This window comes from Serinus canaria, chromosome Z, assembly GCF_022539315.1.
Source record: "Serinus canaria isolate serCan28SL12 chromosome Z, serCan2020, whole genome shotgun sequence".
NCBI lineage: Eukaryota > Metazoa > Chordata > Aves > Passeriformes > Fringillidae > Serinus > Serinus canaria.
In genome coordinates this window covers 6,040,519-6,059,949 of record NC_066343.1, presented here as the reverse complement: position 1 = coordinate 6,059,949, position 19,431 = coordinate 6,040,519, and the positions used below count along the sequence as shown (strand labels likewise).

Genomic DNA, 19,431 nt, shown 5'->3' with positions numbered 1-19,431 from the left:
TTATTTCTTGTATCATCTCTATCATGTCATCAATTTCACATGAAATTCGTATAAAGTTACATTAAAAGGGGGATTCTGTTTTTTAAATGACACATGAACTCAGTAGATTTAAATCACTGGAAAATGTGTGGTTTTAGCTCCAAGCTCTACCACACTCTCATACATCCTATAAAAACTCTCTGTTGAATAAGCCACTCTGATGTATTTCTGTGGAAATGTTTCTTCAGTAACGTGGAGCTATCTCAGAACACATTGTTTTGTTCTGAGTTTTTTCCTCAAGTTTTCTCCTCCAAGGACATCTTCACAGACTTTATTCACAAAAAAATACCCCTGAAATGTCTGAATTACTTTTTTAATGTCAGTATAACCTACTGAAAAATCAGATCCATCTTCCCCGCTGCAAAGCAGGGGACAGCCAAAAAAACCCCACACACAGGAAAGTATTTTCTCTCCATACCCATGCACATAGTCTGATCTTGGGATGCCTTGAAGCCATTGTGACATATGCACTGGTAGCTTCCCTGCATGTCCACACACAAGCCATGACTGCAAACGTTAGGAATTTCCAGACATTCATTGCGATCTACAACAGAAACACAGAACAGATGGTGCACGCTATTGACCTCCATTATATCCTCATTTTACACAAATAATGTTTTTACAACCCGTTGTTATGATTAAAACCAGATTCAAAGTTATCTATAAGCAAATCTGAATCGCAAGAGAACTTCATTTTACAGGAAGTACTTGCCTATACACCTCGAGGATAAAACTTCTGCCAGGATTTGGCTGATACCTAGAAAATGTCCCTTAAAAACATCACTCTTTTTCTTTCCTTTTTCTGAGAAATGTGGCTATAAAGCAAAACAGCAGAATGCACAAGGTAACAAAAAATAAAAGTCATCTGGTTTCTTACCAATGCAGGCACCGTTGGGTGACAGTTTAAAGCCAGCAGCACATTCACAGCGGTAGCTCCCAGGGCTGTTGATACAGTCAGCATTTCTCTGGCAGAGGTTGTCCCCATTGCTGCACTCATCAATATCTGAAAAACCAAGAGTTCAGGCATCAGAAACCACTCCTGCCTCAGACTTACACTGTACTGTCTGTCTGTGCAATGGGAAACCTCAGTCCTACACAAAGCTCGAGCAGCATGACTTCCAGCCCTCTCTGCTGGGAATGCAAAAAGCAAAAAAACCACAAAAAGCAAAATCAACACCATTCACCCATGTCACCTTTTGGATGAAAGAGGATCCCATGAATCCAACTTACCACGCATCAAAGTCACTTTGGAAATCTGCAACATCTACCTAAACAAATTTTTGTATTTAAAAGAAAAACTTCCTCTTTGCCTTCGAGCTGAAAAAATAAATGTCACAATTTGCAATTTTTTAGGTTGCACATGTTAGCACAAAATCCTTGAACGAATGACAAAACTCCTACTGACTTTACAACATACAAAACTTTATCAGCTTCTTTGAGTATCTCTGCCTCTAAAACTGTAGCAGAAGAGACACCAGTTGGAAAAAAAAAATCAAGATACTTTTTTTTGAGAAATTTTAAGAACAAGAAATAAATTTTCTCCCTAAAATAAAACAAAGCAAAAGCACTGACTACCTATTTAGGGGCTTTACAGAAAACAATTACAAATTTTATTAGGTGCATGTGCATCTGTAATAAAGACAAGCACTTAAACTGATTTATAACCACAAGCCCTACAAAAGCTCACAGTCTGTCTCTTAGATTTTGAAAACCACATGAATTAAATGTTCCCTCTCCCTTTACAATAAGCTAAAGGGGGCTAAGGAGAAAATAACCAAATTTCAAATCACCTTCACAGACCAGGAGCAGGTCATTGTAACTGAATCCAGTGGGGCACTCACAGCGGAAGCTGCCAATCTGATTGATGCAAACTCCATTGGCACAGATTCCTGGGATTTCCTTACATTCATCAATGTCTGAAAGACAGAGGAGCTACTTTTAAGTTCAGTTCATCATGTCTTTACACACTGCAAGGATTCTCATTTTCGCTGTGTTTAAAACTGAGTTGAGATGTTCCCTTTAATCTACAAAAAATTACACAGGTTACAAAACAGATGCCCACAATGACAGAAAATGGCATGTGAAGTTCAAGAAGTGATCAAAACAGAGCTACACTGAATATTGGCCAAGATGCAAAAATCACAATCCTGCAGAGAAGCCCCACAGTATTTTTGAAGGCAAAGCTGATTAATGTACTGATTAAAACTCAAAATCATGAACTCAAATGGTGGCAGGTGAGCAAAATGCCACAACAAAATGAAGAAATTTAAAAAAAAAAACAAAAAGGGAACTTTTTACATAAAAATTGGTCACAATTTGTGTCACCACTAACTCCAAAATGAAATGTAACAACTTCAGTACATTAAATGCTTATTTTGGTTAACATTTTGCAGGCGCAAAAACATTATGAGAAACAATTTCAGGATAAAATAAGAGTGGTGAAACTTACCAACAGCTTTTCCAGTATGGATGTCAAAAGTGAAGCCAGGAATATTTCCACACAGGCTCTTGAATTCAACTAGAGCAAAACATAGAGCAATGCATTTTCAGGGAATGCATAAATCTCCCAAAAATTATTTGTAGTCTTCTCAGCTACTACAGAGCTGTTTTAAGCCAAATCTACTCAGGAAAGCAACTGCCTTTTCTATAGCCTATATTGAAAATTTAGACAGCCTGAAAACTAATGCAAATTTTAACAGCAACATACTTTCCTCAAATCTTTGCAGACTTTGGCACATGAGTAAATGTCTGATTTGAGAATGCAATCATTCAGTCAGGTTTTGGTTTTGTTTTGTTTGTTTGGTTGTTTTTTTTAATATAATTCCTTAAGGTTTATTCCTGTTTTCTAAGCATCTGTAGTGAGAATCTACAGTAGCATTTTCAAATATGAGAAATAAATGTAATTTACCAGTACCTATGCTTCTTTCACAATACTATTTATTTTATTTTCTGTGGAATTACTGCAGATCAGTTCCTCTGAACTGTTCAGCAGAATGGGGACTGTGATTTAAAAAGAGATGTTCCAAAAAGCCCACATTTTTTTAATATGCTCCTTCTATATATCCTCTTTTTGCACTTGGAGAGAGGGAAATGCTTGGTGTGCAAAATAAATTAAACTACAGTCTTCTAGGAAAGGTGTTTGAAATTGACTGGGTTTGCAACACAGAGAGAAAAAAATTCTAGCATGGATTCTATTAAATATTGCAGATGAGGTTTTAGTGGCAGAACAGTGCTGTCTAGGCAAAAAGTTATTACACATTTACAGCAATAATTTTTTATCTAGGTAGAAGTATAAAAAATGAGAGGCCTACAATGACAAGCATGTCAAAAATGCATAGTACTACCAGAGGAATTGTTACCTGTTTGAGGGAAATGAAGCAATTCCAGTGTGAAGACACAACCAGTTTGAATGAACAGTTTGCAAACAGTAACCATGCAGTCACTATTCAACACCTTTTTAGATCCTATCAGCATTCAAATTATCCAGAAAAAATACGTTTTAATATTCAGTTTCCAAACTATTGCCAAGGAAGCATTTCAAGGTGTGTGGCAGGTTATTTCTACATTTCAGGGCATTAGGTTAAAGTGAAATATCCTTCAAAAAAGTCAGTAACATTCACAAAAACATCTGACTGAAATAAAATTCAAAGGGTTTTTGGAAGTTTAGTATCTGGAGACCTCCATGAGTGCTTGCTCCACTGTTGGTGCTGCTGAGGACCTACAGGAAACCTCTTTACACAGAATGAAGGATATATATCTATACTCTTCTTCCTCTTACAGAAGGAAGAGTATAGAGCCTGCCTTTGATTAGTCTCTAAACCTGAAATGCTGGCAAATTATTCTAGCATCAAAACATGAAAAACAAAGAGCTCCTTCTGCATTCCTACAAGTAATGCTCTTTAATCTGGAGCAGTTATAGTCTTTACTCGCTGTAGTTTCTTGTCATCTACATTTTAATGGCAGCTCCTCAGCAGCTCATGATTCTGATAAGTTTAAGTACCATTACAAATTGAATAATTACTGCCTCCTTTACACCAAACATCCCCATTTTTAGCAAATTTAGTTAATCCTGCTCAGAATAACATTGGCAAAATCTTTTTCCCGCATTCAGACATACTTGGTCATTTCTCTAAGCCAAGCAGGATCCAATGTATCTGAACACAAGCATTTTCTACTTTCTCCTGTCCCACAGCTTAATGTCTGCTTAACGTTCACCCAGGTTATTCCTGCAGTATAGGGTACAGGGCTAAAGAGCTGTCTACCATAGTGCTTTGCCATCCAGCAATTTACTGCCCTTTCATACATGTTACTACAATAATTTAATACAATAATATATTTTACATACTACTTATGGGTAAGATTTGAGGCTTAGCAACTTATGTTATTTTCTGTAAGGAGATTTATGCCATTTACTGCTGTTAGTAATCCTGTCAGTAAATAGACCAGACAAAAACAGAGCCCTGTGCTCACTACCCTGTCCTAGCGGGACACTAGGATCACCTGAGTGATCATCCATCTATGATAAAACATATCAGGTCTGGGAAGATGAGGAAGAGGCTCCAAGGATTGCAGGACCTTTTTAGTTCTATTATGCTACCTCCATGTTTCATGAATTTCACTGAATTCAGTTTTTCACACATTTTTCCCCCAGTCTTTACTGTCTGTGTAGAGAAAGAGTATATGATTAGGTAAGAACTGTATGAAAATGTCTTTATACAAATTGCCAAAATATCCACATAAAAGCATGCCAGAGATTTACCTTCTGGAAGCTTGGCTTTGCATAAATGACTTAAAAACATTTCAAAACCCCATATACTTACAAGTATATTATTTTTTAGAACAAAAAGATCTGTCACATAACAGGAAAAAACCTGAGATCAGGCACTCCTGAATTTACCAAACCATGGAAGAATTCTGTACATTCTTTGTTACCTTGTAACAGTGAAGCAGCTTCCTACACTACTTTGGGGAAAAAAACCAAACCAAAAAAGACTATTATTTCTGGTTAAAATCTGTATGCTAATAGTTATGATCTGCATAATGTGTAAAACCAAACAAAACAGTCTTTACTACTTAAAGTCATCCAACAGAGACTGATTGCTAAGAATAAACACGGAAAAAAGGAAGAAGGAGCTCTGTTCTCCAAAGAGAAAAAGGCAAATGCATGGGCATGTGAAGTTCACTTGCAATCCTCATCAGGGCAGAATAATGCTCTTCAATGAGCCACTGGGCTCAGTCTGGTGACGTGGGTAAGGTCAGTGTACCCCAACCCCTGTCTGTGATGTGCACCCCTCACCCAGATTGCAAAACAACAGATTCTAGAACTTAAGTGTAGCTATTCAACCATTTCTACTTGGGAGTTGTGCTTGATCCCCCACACAATCCCTTTTCACGGTGAAAAAGGTTCAACCATGCCTGCAGAAACAGTAAAGTCATTTAGAAAAGCTAACAAGCAACACTCAAATATTTCAGGAAATATTTAAACCCCATAACTGCTTGCACAATACCAAGCAATTTTGGTTTTAACAAATCATTAAAAGCTGCAGAGGTTTGTGAGAATTTGAGTGTCAGAAATCTAAAAGGAGAATTCTTTCTTCTACCAAGAACATTAATTGCATGAATCCCTGCTAGCGGTTTGCTGTACTCTTCCCATCATGTTGTCACCTTGGTGACAATTTTATGACATTTAGATAAATGACTATGTAAAGAATTTCAAGTGCTCTCTGTGGTAGCAAACATGTATGTCCTCTCTCAAGCTTATTTCCATTTCCCATTCCTGACTGCTAGGAGCATTCCTTCATTCTCCGTCCTCCTATTCAAGAAGGAAAAGGAAAAGGCAGTTTTCTCTTCTTTTCTGTCCTATTTTCCTCCTCTTTACTGCGAGGGAAAATCTTTCTTAAATTATCTGTTGTTTACCTCAAATCACCAGGAAAAACCACTTTGAATGCAGTAATAAATTCTTTACACTAAAATCATAAATGATATTACAATCACAGCACCAGAGACATAGATTAAGTGACACTAAACCAGTAAACCTGGGGCAAGCACATTAAACAACAAACCGTGTTTGTACAAAACAGGCTCATGAGTTTTTTAGTTTTATCTAAGCATTTTTCTCTTTTTTTCAAATGTAAAGAATTTTTCAGTGGATGTCAGGTTTCCCTCTGAGTTGGTGATTCTCCCACCAATGACTTTTCTGAGTTGAGCTTTCAGGGATGTCTTTTTCCGGAAAACAATTCCATAAAGACTGACTGAAAATGAGCTGTCCTTTATTATTTTCACCTCCATTTATGGAAGAGAATTCTTTACTTCCCGTTGCAATGTAACACTTACTGGGCAATTTTTGCAAGTTCAGTCACTTTCAGCAGAGGAAATGTAAATGGGACCAAGCAGATCATGGATCAAACACAAGACACAGCTGAAAAACCTAGAAAGGCTTCCTACACTCAGTATGAAGCCCAGTCTGGATGTTCTGTCAGACTAAGACTACCAAGATAAATAGTTCTTGATAGTCTCCAACTATCAAGAACTAAATTACACTCTCCTAAATTAATTATCCTGGAGGACAGACTAGACAGGAGGTATCTCTGGTCAGCCAGTGTCTCCAACACCAGTATTACTGCTCAGTAAAAGTTCTTTTGGGATGAAATATTAACTTTAGTTAGTAAGTCAAAGCAGCACATAAGCAAAGAAAGTAAGAAAACGGGGTGACCACAGAAGGCTTTACCTGTTCCTGGAGTTGGACACGGCTCACAAGGTTTGTTCCAGGCTTTCCCAATATTGTATGTGCAGCAGCACATCCTTTTGGTCACATTGAAGGGCAGTTCATTGTCACAGGAGGTTCCATTATAGCTTCTATAGCAAAAGCTCTTCCTCATGTCTGGATGTGAGGAAAGAAGCACTTATGAAGTAACCAAAATCATTACAATTATGATATGTAAATAGTAACCCCCTACAAGACAAGATTCATTAACTCTGTTTTCTGAATGCAACATAAAAGCATTTAAAAATAATTTTATGATTGATGTAATCCACATTCTTTGTTTTAGACCTGTGTGACATATTTTCTGTTTTCATTTAAAGACACATGGGGGGAAAAGTCAAACTCCTAAGAAATCATAAACACAATGTAGATACTCAACAGATCCATTTGTGTGGCAAACCCCACCATTTGGAAATGATCAGCTGAAATAAACCAGTGAACAGCGAGCCCTGTTAGGGAGTAAGAGCCCCTAAATGCTGCAGGCCAATTACAGGATCTCTTTTCTGACAACACAACACCAGCTGGGAGCTAAAAATAGTCAAAATAAACACAAAGCACAGGGTCTGGGCCTCAAACAGCCTGATAATCTTGCAGTTCTAGTCAAGATGACATTTTGCATACCCATGCAGCTGTGTCCTCTGTTCACCTGCATATATTCAGGTGGGCAAATGCAGGTGTAGTTCCCCAAGGTGTTGTAGCAGGTGCCAGGACCACAGACACCAGGATGTGCAACACACTCATCAATATCTAGGAAACAAGAAAAAACACTCCAGGTAACGAGGGAGAAGAGGTCCAAGGCCAAGCAAATATTTCTGAGGAATACAACCATAATAAACCATGCTAAGATAACAAAAATCCTTCATTTAAAGAATAGCTTGGAATATATAGCTCTGATTTTAACCTCTAAGTTTAGCCTTAGCTCCTTAGCTCTCTGAAGTGCAAGACAACACACTGAATAAACTCTAAATTCTTGAACTTGCCACTGAAATCAACAAAAGACATTCACGCCTTCTTCTCACAACAGGGTTAGTCACTTTTTAGGGTCAATTTAGGGTCAATTTACAATTTGGTTTTAACAGTTACAAAAAATCTCAAACACAGAAGGAAAAACAGCAAGAACTTTACTTCATACTGAGTAAATTTAACTGCTACTGTCACACCCAAAATGCAGAGAGCATCATAAAACTTGCAGGGTGAGAAGCCAGAAATCATTAATAACCCCTTCGTTTGCTGAATACACATGGCTGAGGTCTAATATCTAAAACAAACATTAATATATTGAAGTGTTCCATTTTGAGCTTTGTACCAATTGTATCACCGGTGCCAAAGACAATGGTTTTAGGGAAAACTCTAGGGGAGGGTGGGGTGTACCATGCCCACCTAAGGATTTAAGGCTAAAAAGAAGTGGTTTTCATAATAACTGCACTGTGACAGAGAAAGAGGCTTTAAAGGACCCAACCTTCACAGATTCTTGTCTCTTCACTGAGGTAGTAACCTTTTGGGCATTCACACTGGAAGCTGCCAAAAGTGTTGATGCAATTTCCACCTTGGCAGAGACCTGGCAGCTCCTGACATTCATCAATGTCTGAGAACAGAGGGGAAAAAAAGAGAACAACTCACCATGTTTTCATTCCGCAATGAAAAGAAAGAAGAGAATTTAAGTACTGCCCTGAAATTTTGCCAACTAGTAGCTTTGAACTGTCATGTGTGGGTTTTTTGGGGTTTTTTTTGCTTCTAAATTGCTCTCCAGGAATGCATGGATAAGATTCTCATTCTCTTCCATTCAAACAGCCCTTAAGGAGCAGTTTCAGCTTGTTAAGCCCAATGTTCCATTGCTGTTTACAGGATTTTGGCATCTAATTCCTCACTTCTGCCCATTTATTGGAACCAGAGCTGCTTTGCCTGATGAATATTTCCTGACATTTGCACTTTCTGCTGATGAGCTGCAATTTTCATAAATGACTTATCCTTCAGGGCCCAATTTTGAAATCCAGTTAAAGTAAGGAAGCACACAAAAGATATGCACCAGATTGTTTTCCTACTGAAATGGTGTTGGACTTCAATATTATTTTGCTGTGTGCCTTTTCATGTTGTTTCCCAATTCACATTAACAGTTGTTTTAGCTTTGCACTAAATATAATGATTTTTGAAAAAATGCAGTTTCTCTTCAAAGATGACCCCTTTTTTACTATTATTATCAATATCAATCATCACAGTCATTTATAAGAAACTCACCTTCTAAAATAATAGTGATGGGATTTGGTCTGAATCCTTCTCCCCCTGGACAGAGAGTATTGTATTCAGCTAAAGGAAATATAACAAGAGACATGTCAGTCTCATAAAAAATAAAATTATGACAACAGAATCATAAAATATCACTTGTGTTTTTAATGGCTGCTCTTCCCTACAGTCATTTGGTCTCTACTTTTTTGACCTATTCACAGTAAATAAAACATGTGCATTAGATTAACAGAAAACCAATGTAAAATGAGGAGTTATGCTTTCTTTTATTATCATAATTCAGATACTCTTGAGGCAAACACAATACTGATTTTTCCATACTGTGTCCTTACAGAGGCATATGTTTTCTGTTTTGATTACTTCTTTAATATGAAATGTCAGCATGCCACTGATAAAGGTAAGTGTCAAACTTGGAATTCCTATTGTTATGAGGCTGTAAAGAACACACTTGACATTTGTGTTGCAATATTCATTAAAGACTTTCAAAGCTCTACAAAGCTAATAACTATCATTAAGTAATAGTTTTGAAAGTACTCAAGAGTGACTTAGACATAAATAACAACAGTTATCAACACTCTTCTCTGGAGAATAATGAAGCCCTCCAAATTAAAGCCATGATTTGAGTTCTAAGCATAATGAATTTATTTCCTTACCAACTTGGCACTGCTAAGCAAAAATGTCCAGCAGATGTATGCACTCTATTTCATTCTTATCTGCAAAGTTCTTAATTTATTTTTTTTAAATGGGAGAAAAATAAGAGCAAAACAAAGTGCCCAAAACTCCCTAATGTATCACCTGGTCTGGTGGGAAGTGCCTTCTAAAGGCAGCACTGATTTATTAGTGTGAGAACAGGCACCAAGTCAGTCACAGAAGACTGAAGATCAGGTCTGTGATGCTCTGGTCTACACCCCTGGTCCCTCTGACAGTGGCAGGGAAATTTGTCTCCAACGACCAACATACAGCAACACAGTAAAAGACTGTAAATTCCTTTTCCATCCCTTCTGAAATAAGGCAGCACCAGGAGAACATGAGAACATTTCCTTACTGCTGTTAACAGGGGGGCAGGTCTCACAGGGGTTCCCCCAAGCCTTTCCCAGCGAGCAGCAACACGAGGAACGAGTGACTCCAACCCCAATCTCAGTGTTGCAGGACAGGCCCCCATCCCCTCTGGGTCCAAACTTCAGGTAGCAGCTGCCCACACGGTTGTCTATGAAAAAAACACACGTGGTTACAGCTGCACACCATGACCCAGACAAAGAACTGCAGGCATTCATCTGCAATTTCATACCTAGAAAGAGGGATTCAGGTAACATTGTGCTCTTGAAGACACTGGCACTTCAAGAACGTTGATAGTTATTGATGTCAAGAGAGATAACACCAGAAAACTATGTAACAGGATATGCAGAATTGTGGAATCCTTATTTTCCTATCTTATTTGCATTAAAGCAGTGATTTCCAAAGTGATAGTTCAGGAAGCTTTTACTTACCCACACAGCCCACTCCAGTAGGATTCAGCTGGAAGTCTGTAGGACAATTACACTCATATCTTCCAGGAGTGTTGGCACAAAGACCATTAACACAATTAATGGGATCAGCACATTCATCAATATCTGAAATAGGAAATTCACATTCATAAATCTGCTCACTGGACAGAAAAGAATAATTTTACTTTCTAAGACAACTTAGAAAGTTTCAAATACAAGTGAATTTTAGCTGAAACTGAAGGAAAGTCCTAAAAATAATACACCAAATGACCACAAATAAACCTTGTTCATTTTCATATTTAAGAAGCCACTCTTTTTGCTAAGGTATTTCTGAAAAGCAATGACTTACCTGTGCAATTCCCCCCTGTTCGATCCAGTTCATAGCCATCATCACAGATACAACGAAACATTCCTGGGAGATTATTGCAGGTGCCAAACACACAAATATTCTGGAAGGAGCATTCATCCACGTCTGAAGGAGTGTATTAAAACCAGAAAGTTACACAGCATCACCACAATACTGTTATTATTATTGCTGTTGTTGTTATTGTGTGTCACAGCACCATAAAAGCAAAAGGAGACACAGGCAAAGTATTTTAAAAAATAACATTTTTGACTTTGTGTAGAATACTACGCAAAATTTCTATTTTTGAATTTGTATTTGTAAAGTAAGTGTAATAAGAAAAAAGAGAGTGTGAAGACATCAACAGTAGTATCTCCTTGGAGGAAGAATACATGGAAAATAGGAATATAGGAAGTATAAGAATCATCTGTAATTTTCTCAAGCCCACATTGAAACAGTTATGTAGTAACTACACACAGATGAGCTAAAATGCATCTAAAGGACTGCCTGCACACTCATCTAAATTGAAGATGAAATCAAGTTGAAAGACACTGACAGAAAATTGGATGATTTTGTCAGCTGCAGTGTAGAAAGGAGATGAACACTGACACCACAGACTGCAAAGCTATGGCTTTAGGCACAAACTGTAAAAGACTTCTGAGCTGAAACTAAGTAGGATAGGAGTGGAAAAAAAAACCCCTCCACGTACTATCAGACAGAAGGACTTTTAAAGTTTCCAGAATAAAGCAGCTGTGGAAAAGGCAAATGCTGTTCTGGCATGTATTAGTGAATTATTTTTAGCACAGTCAGGGAAGTGGAAAGCATTAATATCATTTTACAAAGCACAGCCAAATCTTAATTTGAAATTCTGAGTACAGTGCTCTGTTGATGAACTAATATTGCACAAGATGTGCAAAAGGGGTATTAAAATTATTACAGTAATAAAATATCTACTTTTAACCTGGCTGGATTACCTCAGCCAGAGGCTGAGAAGTGATAAAATGTCTCTTTATAGTAATATATGAGAAAGGTTAGATTCTGAGGAACACTTGAGAGACACATTTTTTAGGGGAAATGAATGGTCAACATCCAAAAGTCCTGAGTCAATTTCATCTGGAAAATGAAATTTCTAAATACCCTGGAGTACAGCCATGGAATGACCTCCAAATCAGGTCATTGAGAAGCTAATGTACTGATATCTCAAGAGACTTCTGAAAAAAGCGGATTAGTAATTTTTATCACCATTATTTCACTAAATCAAGACTGGATTTTGCCTCTTGATTGTAGAAATCAGCAAAGGACTCTTCTTACCATAGTACAGATTATAATATCAACCTCAAAATGAGAGAAATAAAAGTGAATTTCTTTTATGAATTCAGCACCCAGATATTTTACTTTTCCAACAGCATAATTTAATCAATGGAATGCTTTCAGATGTCTGCTTGTAATCACAGTAACACATAAAGCATCTCTCCAAAATCCTTCAATTGTTGGACCCAAATCCTTCAACGGGCTGAGCCAAAATTTAGAATTACATTGTTTTTCAAAACATTGGTTGGTTGGAATAGACTGGATCTATTAGGGGATTTTTATTAGACCATTGGCACCACTCTAATACAAATGAACTGCACCAAGAAATTCAGTAAAGGTGACTGACAATACTTGATAATGATTAAGAAACCTGACTTGGGCACAGGTAATTCCTCAGAAGCACCTGAATTATCCTGAAGTCTGATTCATTCATGTACTTCTGAATGTTGGAACATGCTATGCTTTGGACTGAATCTTGGAGAGGAAATTTTGAAACCTGTTTATCATATCTCACCAAGAATTTTAATTTCCAAAGATGTTATGTAGTTTTCACCATTAAATATTAAATAAGTTAAAAGTTTTGGGGCACCAGCTAAAATGTTTTCATTTACTATACAGCCATATTAAATAACAACAACAAAAGGTGAAAGAACACAATAGCTGAACTGGACTAGAAAGATAACACAGAATTTTTCACACACTACCCAATAGTGACAAAAGGGAATTTAAAAAAAAAAAATTACAGAATTGGTGAGGCAAACCTCTGCTCTGGGATTTATGGGTGAAAGCCAGGAAAGCATCACAAAAAAGATGAAAGCAACCTTCCAACATAATTCACACTGAAGAAATTCCTTGTATGTGAAACATGTGGTGCTTTCCCTGCTTCCAGGCTGAGGTCCTGTTGGTTGCTCTTTGCTTCAGAGCAGCCAACCCAAACTGAGAGAGCAGAGTTGAGGCAGCAGCAGCAGCTCACCTTGGCAGGACTTGCTGTCAGAGGCAGGGGTGAACCCCATCTCACACTCGCAGCGGAAGGTGCCGGGGGCGTTCAGGCACTGCCCGTTCTCACACAGCTCCACATTCTCTGCACACTCATCCACATCTGGGGAGGACAGGAAAAAACCTCTCTGGAACTACAGGTTTCACCAGCAGAAATACACATAAATATTTCCTGGTGTTCAACATAATAGTGCTGAAGGTATAAAACAGAACACTTGTCTCCTGAAGCACATGGAAAGAATGCAGAAAAGCAAACACAGCTTCTAAAATCGTTCTTTTCACATTTCCACGATTCCTTACTCCTTGTTTTTCATTAACGGATGAAAATTTTTTAATAATACAGGCTTTTAAGATTCAGTTTTGAATAATCTTGACAAAAAAGTTAAATACCTGGCTTAAAAAGCCAAAACTTTGCCTCTTGGTATATATTGCTATGATATTTTGTCAGAAAAAATGTTCAAAAGGCAAATTTTCCTAAATAATACATAGAAAATTATTATCATATTCATTTTTGAGGGTGAGGAACATTACACGTACTGCTTGCACACCAGACATTCTCCTTGTATGCTCCAAAAGAACTATAATAAAAGAGAATGGCAAGGGAGGGCATTCACCATTGCAGTCATCATTAGAAGTGATAATTTTGTCAGGTACAGTTATGATTGTTCAAAAAGGATTTTACATGCTTTCTTCATTTTATTAGTCCATAATTAGCATTAGGTCTGATTTTTAGAGAAACCCAGAAGCTCACTGTTCTCATGAACCAAAAACTTGAAATACAAAACCAAGTCATATTTGACTTGGTTTAGTATTTCAAACAAAAAACTTCACACTACTAATCAGAAAACCTTGCTTCTAAGCTTTAAATTAATTTTTGTTTGTAATTAGGCAGTTAGCCAATAATAAATGCATTCACAGTAGTTTTCTAGGTATTTTACTATCATTAGGATGCATTTCTTCAGACCTTTAAATATAGTGACCAAATAGAGGATGTGTTAAAAGCTGAGAGCAGAGATAATGTTGTATCTCTACCTGTAGATGATAAAGACCAGAGTAACCCAAGACACAGTAATTAATATTTAATATAAAGTCTTTACACTTGATATAATACATGCCAGTTTATTTTGAGTCACTTGCTGTGTGAATAACAATGTCCATTCTCACTTATAAATTTAAATGCAGAGATCATGGGCAATGTTTTTTAACTGCAGTTTGTTTTTCTGTTGAAAAAGTCATATGTTAATGATCACATCTTGTTCTACTGGGTGATGGGAAAATAGATGATGCCAGAGGAACTCTAATATAGCTGGCATTTGGTGTTCTTGACTAGAGGCACTGCTGCAAGCAGGACATGCATGTTCAAAATAACTGGCATGAAGATGAGGAGGAGGAAGAAGCAGCAGACAAGATCTTTCACAAAAAAAAATGGACCCAGTGTGTCCAACTGGGACACAAATCAAAGGAACAATCAGGTGCCTCTGACACCATTTTTTATACAGGACACTCAAGAAGCATCTTTATCCTAAATTACATTTTCACATTTATTGTCTTTCACTCTGGGCTCAGGTCTAATTCACAAAGGTTCCGTACAAGAGAAGAACCACCAGGGACAGGTGAGGTGTCACAAAACCCCTTACCAGAGCAGGTAAAGCCATCTCCAGTGAATCCCTCTGCACAGGCACAGTGGTAGGAGCCCAGGCTGTTCACACACTGGGCGTTGCTGCTGCACCGCTGGGTCCCGTTGGAGCATTCATCAAGATCTGCACATTGGGGTCAAAAAGTACAGGCAGCAGCACAGCAATTAGTAAACTGGCTGGTAATTAACTGCCAAGATAACCAGCACCACTGCAAACTTGATTTATGTCTCCATAAATACACGTGTTTAGTATTAGATGATACAGAGTTAATCTACAGTGACTCCTTTAAGTTACAGCAGGTGGGACTGGGCAAAATATTTCTGAGTAACAGATGGAATTCATTACTTGGATGTTAAAGTCCTGTTAATGAGCTTAAATTTAAAATTATTAAAAAAAAAAAAAAGAAACTGAACCAAAAAAATGCAGTGAGGTAAAAAAATGCCACTTATTTAGGAAGTCTCCTCAAGTAATAGAAGAAATTGAAAACACTGAAACCCCATGAGAGTTGAGGCAAGCTATTCACTTGGATGTTAATATGTATGAAAAAAAAAAAAGAAAAAAGAAAAGAAAGAAGGAAAAAAGAAGAAACAACAATTCTCAGAATATTTTCTAGCACATTACATCAATAAAGCCTTATCTTCCATAGATCCCAAAATGTTCTGAAAACAAAAAGTAAGTATTACAATCTTTTAGCCACCAAAATGAAACATGAAGGCAAGGGGACATACACAACTACAGCAGCCCAGCAAATACAGACAGACACAGGTTTCCCACCCCTCCAGTCCCAATCTGGTTTACATCAGGGTCTATAAATCAGATAAATTACAAGACACTTACAAAAAATGTTTGAAGGACTGGAAATATCTGACTGACAGGAAAAAATAAAACAAGATCTATTTAATTTCTGGTCTGGTTTTTTTTTTTTTTTTTTTTTTTGCACATTCTAGTAGCAGTTGTATATAAAATGTGTAGTTAATTTGGAAAGATGTTACAGCATTAAGTTTCTGAGACAGTAAAATATTCCTTTTTCTTAGAAAACCAAATCTGTGAAACATAAGAATATTTCATACCCCTCTACCTACAGGCTACAGCACACAGAAGAATAATTCTTTGTTTCTAATGTACTAATCACACAGTAACATTACATGCTTTCAGAAATAAAAAAAAAAAAAGGGTGGGGAGAAAGAGAAAAAAATCTTTGTTTTCTGTGTACTTACCAATACACTTAATGCCATTTCCAACCCAACCTTCTCTGCAACTGCATTTAAAACTTCCTGGCACATTGACACACGAGGCATGCATGTCACAGTTGTGAGCTGCAATTTCACATTCATTCACATCTACAAGCACAAAACAAACTATCAGTATTTACATCAGAATATGAAAAATTATTCTCCTTTTACATATTTCCACTGTGAGGGTTTTCACTCCTTTAAAAAACAAATGTTTAAGAACTTATTAAAATTCAAGCAGGCTATTTCATATTCTGTATTAGTAAAAAGGAGTGACAATTCCATTTTATTTTTCCTCTTTGTTTGCAAACATGACAATCAGTCCTCTTTCCTACAACTGCTTTTCAGCATGAAATTAACACTTTTCCAGAAATATGAAATATGCTGATCTTTTTAATGCCTAAACTGGGATGAGGTCTTTGGGTGCACAGCCACCTTTCAGTCATAAAAATAATTATACACACATGACCATAGTAATTATACAGCAGATTCCTAAACACAAAATTGTAGGAGAAATTCTGTCAGCTTTTTTTGGATGAGCCTGGATTCTTGAGAACATGCAGAAGAAAAGGTACTGCTTAAACATCACAGCACTTGTAGAGTGATTATGAGTGACTACAGAACTTTAAAAATTGTTGGCAAAGGTTGAAGGATTTTCTAACTAATTTTTTTCCCCTCTTGTTCTTTCCTTAGACCACATGGCCATTTCCTGCAGCTTGAGCTGAGATGAGTTCATCCTCCAGGTACATGTGACAAATGAGCACTGATAAAAAACTCCCAACACAACTGCAGCCTTGCCATCCCAAGCCCAGTTCTGTAACAGGGGTGCTCACATAACCTGGGCTGCCAAAATCTTTAAAATTAGTTTGCAATGGACCTCCAGCATTGAAACTGGTGAAGGAACACTCCCTTTAAAACACTGGCACATGCTAGCATATGTGAAACACTCATAAATATACAAATACATACAGATACCAACCTCTCTCTTGTGTGTGAACACTTGTGCATTTATTTTACCTGGAAGCCAACCAATGTATATAACAATTCACTGGAAATCTGTTTCACCTGTGCACCCTGTGGTTCCTTTCTTGACTGAATACCCAACTTGACAGTGACAAATGAAGGAGCCTTTGGTGTTTTCACACTCCCCAAACATGCAGATGTTGGAATTCAAATCACATTCATTCACATCTGTAGGTGATTATAAATTAATTATTAGTTGGACATTACTGTCATTTTGGAGCACTTTATTTCAGGTGAAAATACCTACTATATGAGGTCATAATATAATTCAGCTGTTCCACTCTGTAAATTCCCTAAAACAAGTAAGGATAAATATGTAGTACAAATACCAGAGTTTTGTGGCAAAACAAACACCATTTGTTTTCACCTTTTTTTTGGAATGCTAATTAAAGGAATATGAAGCCAACTTTTTCTTATGAGAATCACTTAAAATACTTTTCTTAAAACATACCCATGATCATAATAATTTTCTAAAAATGAACATTTTTGAAGTCCCCCCTTCTGAGCCCCTCTCAGTTCCACACATATTCCATTACAGTAAAATCACACCAATGTTTTTTAACTATAGGATATGGTTCATTGTTAAGGAGTTACCAATAGCCATATGGATTATTTTTTTCATAAAAACACAATTTCAATATTCACTTTGAAGGACGCAGTAGAAAGAACATCCTGAAAAAGCTGCAGAATCTTCAAGACTTACACTAAATTTGGTGCACACAGCTACTTACCAACACAAGCTTTCATGTCTATAGAAACCATAAATCCATCGTAACAGAGACAGCGATATTCCCCTGGGATATTGGTACACTGCCCACCATCACAGATATCTGGATTGTTCTCACATTCATCAATATCTGAGGAGGGAACAGAAAAAAAAAATAAAAATCAGATAATAATTCTGTCACTGACATGGATGGGCTGGAACACCAGCTTGACTTTGGCTGAAATATAATGATGCTGGAGCTTTTCAGGTGTAAAAACCTACCTGCACATGTCCTGACATCTGGCATCAGAGCATAGCCATCACTGCAGCTGCACTCATAGCTGCCCTCTGAGTTAGTGCAGTGGGTGTCACAGCCGCCATTCATTATCATACACTCATCGATATCTGGGGAAGCAACATTGGTAGTAGTAAGTCTACTTCTTTAAGAAAAACATCATATTCCCTTCAGATTTTACATAAAGAAGTTCCTCAGTGGCTTCATCCTGAATTTTTACTCTCATTCTGTTGTCTCCGATTTATATTCGGTTTGTTTTTCCCTCTTTCATTTGCTTTTCATCTGTGGGAGCAAGCTGCTAAGTTGAATGTTGGTTTTGCTCCCGTGTATTGCTACGGGTGTGAAAAAAAGCTCAAGAAACAAAGTTTGGAAAGGAAAGAAAGAGAAACCCGGAGAAACTTAAAGCTTGAAATGTGGCACAAATTTGCAATTTTGTAAAAAACCGTACCAAGCAAATAGAAAACCCCCTCAGTACTGCTGTTCTTTGCAAGGAGCTGTTGTGCTGGGCACTACGTAATTCAGCACTATTATAGTGAAGGATTAAACAGATGTTTATGATAAGGAGAAAAATGTGAAAGATAGACCATCAATGCATAGAGCTTTTCTTGCTTGATCAAGAAATCTAGGTGTGCTTTCTGGTTGTTAGCTCAAACCTCTGATTTTACTCAGTAAAAACCTCTGATTTTACCGGAGCAGTACAGGAAGTATAATTTCAAATATTCTGCAGAGTTCACTACAGCAACCATATTTTTATACCTCCTTTATATTCCTTTATACTTCTGTATTCCCACAACAGCTCATGATAAGCCTCAAAGCACATGAGAAAACAGCCCTGCTGATTTTCAAAAGGAAGGTGTGAAGTTAAATAAAAGCAAAGACTGATGGAACAAGGCAGCTGAAGCACAAAAGGTGCAGGTGCACAACACTTGCCTGTGCATCCCTGTCTGTCAGGAGTGGGCTGGTACCCAGAGTCACAGAAGCACTGGTAGGTCCCAACCATGTTCACACACTTGCCATTTCTGCAGAGACTGTCACTCAATGAGCACTCGTTTACATCTGGGGAAGAATTGTTCAGATCAGTTGCAATTCAAGATATTTAACAGCTTAAACAGCTCAGGTTCAGGAAGAATGAGAGGTAATATTGCAAACTGGTGGCTTTCAGGTTTTCGAAATTTCTTTCTTGCTCTTGGCATGCTCCAGTTCAAGGAATGGAGTTCTGCTATGTTTAAGCTGTTGTCCAAAGATTTATCTTCTCTGACTCAGGTCTGAGAAAATGAATTACAGAGTCTGCTGTGGGCATTTATTACCAAGTCTGCTATTTTCCATCAAGAAAATAAGCCAAAGAGAAAAGATGCTTTTTT

The 19,431-nt window shown here is 37.3% G+C and overlaps 1 protein-coding gene across 3 annotated transcripts in view; it reads right to left on the bottom strand.

The window, feature by feature from the left end:
- The window catches only part of FBN2 (fibrillin 2), a 120,992-nt gene that overhangs the window by 23,154 nt on the left and 78,407 nt on the right, over positions 1 to 19,431 (bottom strand). For all 3 annotated transcript variants that reach the window (XM_050986495.1, XM_050986496.1, XM_050986497.1), the window contains exons 28-45: positions 19,001 to 19,126; positions 18,058 to 18,180; positions 17,801 to 17,926; positions 17,112 to 17,237; positions 16,032 to 16,154; positions 14,815 to 14,937; positions 13,155 to 13,280; positions 10,877 to 10,999; positions 10,531 to 10,653; positions 10,089 to 10,250; positions 9,038 to 9,106; positions 8,262 to 8,387; positions 7,424 to 7,549; positions 6,767 to 6,919; positions 2,489 to 2,557; positions 1,830 to 1,955; positions 917 to 1,042; positions 458 to 583 (exon numbers count right to left, since the gene is read on the bottom strand). In XM_050986495.1, coding sequence (XP_050842452.1) covers positions 458 to 583; positions 917 to 1,042; positions 1,830 to 1,955; positions 2,489 to 2,557; positions 6,767 to 6,919; positions 7,424 to 7,549; positions 8,262 to 8,387; positions 9,038 to 9,106; positions 10,089 to 10,250; positions 10,531 to 10,653; positions 10,877 to 10,999; positions 13,155 to 13,280; positions 14,815 to 14,937; positions 16,032 to 16,154; positions 17,112 to 17,237; positions 17,801 to 17,926; positions 18,058 to 18,180; positions 19,001 to 19,126 — 2,202 coding nt within the window. The remainder of the gene's footprint in view (positions 1 to 457; positions 584 to 916; positions 1,043 to 1,829; positions 1,956 to 2,488; positions 2,558 to 6,766; positions 6,920 to 7,423; positions 7,550 to 8,261; positions 8,388 to 9,037; positions 9,107 to 10,088; positions 10,251 to 10,530; positions 10,654 to 10,876; positions 11,000 to 13,154; positions 13,281 to 14,814; positions 14,938 to 16,031; positions 16,155 to 17,111; positions 17,238 to 17,800; positions 17,927 to 18,057; positions 18,181 to 19,000; positions 19,127 to 19,431) is intronic.